At 45.5% G+C, this 2500-nt stretch overlaps 1 protein-coding gene across 1 annotated transcript; it reads right to left on the reverse strand.

The window, feature by feature from the left end:
- Positions 1–319: 319 nt before the first annotated feature.
- On the reverse strand, positions 320–2156 carry LOC117809482. Its single transcript, XM_034679046.1, has 3 exons — positions 1691–2156; positions 1428–1527; positions 320–1155 (listed from the first exon to the last, which is right to left on the reverse strand). The coding sequence occupies exons 1-3, from the start codon at positions 2153–2155 to the stop codon at positions 320–322; spliced, it is 1401 nt and encodes a 466-aa protein (XP_034534937.1). The 5' UTR covers position 2156.
- Positions 2157–2500: the final 344 nt, after the last annotated feature.

A 2500-nucleotide genomic window follows, 5' to 3' on the forward strand; every position in this document is an offset into this window, starting at 1 on the left:
AAGTGACATTTTATACATACCTTTTTGGTACCATCAATGCAGAGGATTTCTCCAGTCACACTGAGGATGGCAGCTCGGTACACAGGCATCCTTTCCATTTCCATGATCATGTGTGCACGCCTCAGCACACGGGCAAATGGAAGGGGAGACTGGGGGAGGGGAGGGGTGTATGTACCAGGGGCTTTCACAAAAGACAGGATGCCACTCTGAGATGATGAAGATCCAGCTGTGTGGGCCTCGTACAGGAGAGTCTGGTAAAGGTCACGCCGCTGGACATACCACTCATCATGGCCCTGCTGCAGCAGTCTCTGTACCTTACTCATGGACACAGCATTGAGCCGTCACTCAGCAGGGTGACGACACCTCTGTCAATAGCACGCTTCCCACACAGAATGGCAGGAAACATGCTTCTGATGGCTGGGGCAAGGTTCATCAGAATCTTGGGACTGTGTGCCAACCACATGTACTGTTGCATGTGATGTGAATTCTCCTCCTCCTCCTCCTCGTCACAGTCTGCATCACCGTGCGTCTTGCTCACTGCCTGCCTCATCTTTTCACAGTGAGAACATTTTAGTTTCTCTGTCAACAGGGTGTAATTATACATCATCCCACACACTTGCCTAGCGTAACTGCCAAAGCCTTTCTTCTCCAGGTATTCCCCTGGCGGTGCAGGGCAGTTGGTGTTGGGGCAGCAGATCTTGGCTTTCATCACACCAACTGGCCGCCAGAAGAAAGCAGGGGTGGTAAAAAAGGCCATCATGTTGGGTACTGCTCCCTTGACAGATACAGGAGGAGGAGGCGGGTGGAACTCCATCTTCTCCTTTAAGAGTTTCCTCTCCACTATCTCACCCTTTATGTTTTTATACTTAGATGAGCCATCAAAGAGACCATACCTCTCATCGTATTTTAGCCACCTGATGTTAGGAGGGGCTATACCAAGGGCTTGGGCAGATGCAAGTGGCTGCTCCCAGTATTTCTGCCAACCCTCCAGCACGATGCCACTGGATTCTGAAGCAGAGCTCTCTGCTGTGGATGAGGGCCATCCCTGAGATGTGCTGGGCCTGTTGGAAGAGTCCTGAGTCACAGCTGGAGCAAGCTCTCCCCAGGTGGTAAGCTGTGTAGAGACCGGCACCTCAGACTCGTCAAGGACTTGTTCTGAAGAAGAAATGCCACAAAAATGTATTAACTACATGGCTTGATATGTAGTAATGAATTTCACAAAACACAAACATTCCTGAGATTAAACATGGCTGTAATGTTCTAAAGAAGCTTTCTTAATCTGCATTATTTTACATGAAAATGGTCTATTTTACTAAACTCAGATTACGGCTTTCATTCCTTTCGTGTAAGTATACATATACAGTGCATGTGTTGTAATACCTCTGTCCTAAAAAGGTTATTTGATTTTCATTTTAGCATAATATTACCAGCAGCAGCCAACAGTTCAGCATCACTCGCATAGCCAGGTTCCTGCTGTAACTCGGAAACAGAAGATTCAGCCACCTTTTGTTTTGTTGATTCCTGTTTCTGCAGAAAATAAATACACCTGTTTTACTCAACACCTCCCATGAGTTCTTACTATGTCTAAAGCTTCTGTTTTCAATTGAAGGTGCTAAATGTGTCCTGTCCATAAACAAACAGTAATTACAATGTAATGTTAGGTAAAGGAGAAATAACCCAGTTATCTTACCTCCAGCCTCTTGTCAAGATGACATGTGACAGAAGGGAACCCTCGAACAAACTCCAGCATTCGCTCCTTTTGCCATTTAAGAAGCTCATTCTTCTCACCCTTCTGGCAATATTCAGAGAGCAACCATACCACCCAGCCGACATCGTTTTCAAGCAGCCATCTGAATGACTGTCCAGCATACTTGCCGAATGTGATGACGAACTGCCCTTTCCACATTTCCCCTCCAGATTTCTTGGCAGCCACCTCTGCCTTTTCGGGATCCAGCCATCCAGGGTCTACTGCTTTGCTGGGGGCCTTTGCCACAATCTTAGCTGCATCTGAACACAGCAGCCTGGCCTCTCCCTGTCTATACAGAGGAATGTGTGGGTACAGATGCTGCTTCAGGTGGGAGTCCAGCTGTTGTTTGAAGGTGAAGCTTTTACCACACACATCACACTCAATTTCCTTTGGAGCATGAAGCTTCATATGCCTGGTCAGGTTACACTTCTCAGTGAAAGTCTATTTGCACAAACTGCACTCGTGTGTCTTCTTCTCCATGTTTAACCTTTACAACATAAACAAATATTTATTAATCAGGTTTTCCAATATGGAGCTGTACAAAAATCGTGTTTTGTCCTGTTTTAGATAACTAAATAGCTCATGTGTTAATAGTAAGTCGGGTTATTTACTGATGAGGTAACTGAGGTAACATATACCTTATGATAATTAGGGTGACCATTGAAATTATACGGCATCTTTGAGTCAACTTCGAGTATCATTTGAGTATTTCATTGCCGGGCCGAGTGTCCTGGTTTTCAGTAATCAAAATAT

This window comes from Notolabrus celidotus, unplaced genomic scaffold, assembly GCF_009762535.1.
Source record: "Notolabrus celidotus isolate fNotCel1 unplaced genomic scaffold, fNotCel1.pri scaffold_304_arrow_ctg1, whole genome shotgun sequence".
Classification (NCBI taxonomy): domain Eukaryota; kingdom Metazoa; phylum Chordata; class Actinopteri; order Labriformes; family Labridae; genus Notolabrus; species Notolabrus celidotus.

Coding starts and splice junctions, on each gene's coding strand:
- LOC117809482 (XM_034679046.1), bottom strand. CDS start 2,155: ATGAAGCTTCATGCTCCAAAGGAAATTGAGTGTGATGTGTGTGGTAAA. Junction 1,528..1,690: donor ATCTTGACAAGAGGCTGGAG/GTAAGATAACTG, acceptor TATTTTCTGCAG/AAACAGGAATCAACAAAACA. Junction 1,156..1,427: donor TGAACTGTTGGCTGCTGCTG/GTAATATTATGC, acceptor TTTCTTCTTCAG/AACAAGTCCTTGACGAGTCT.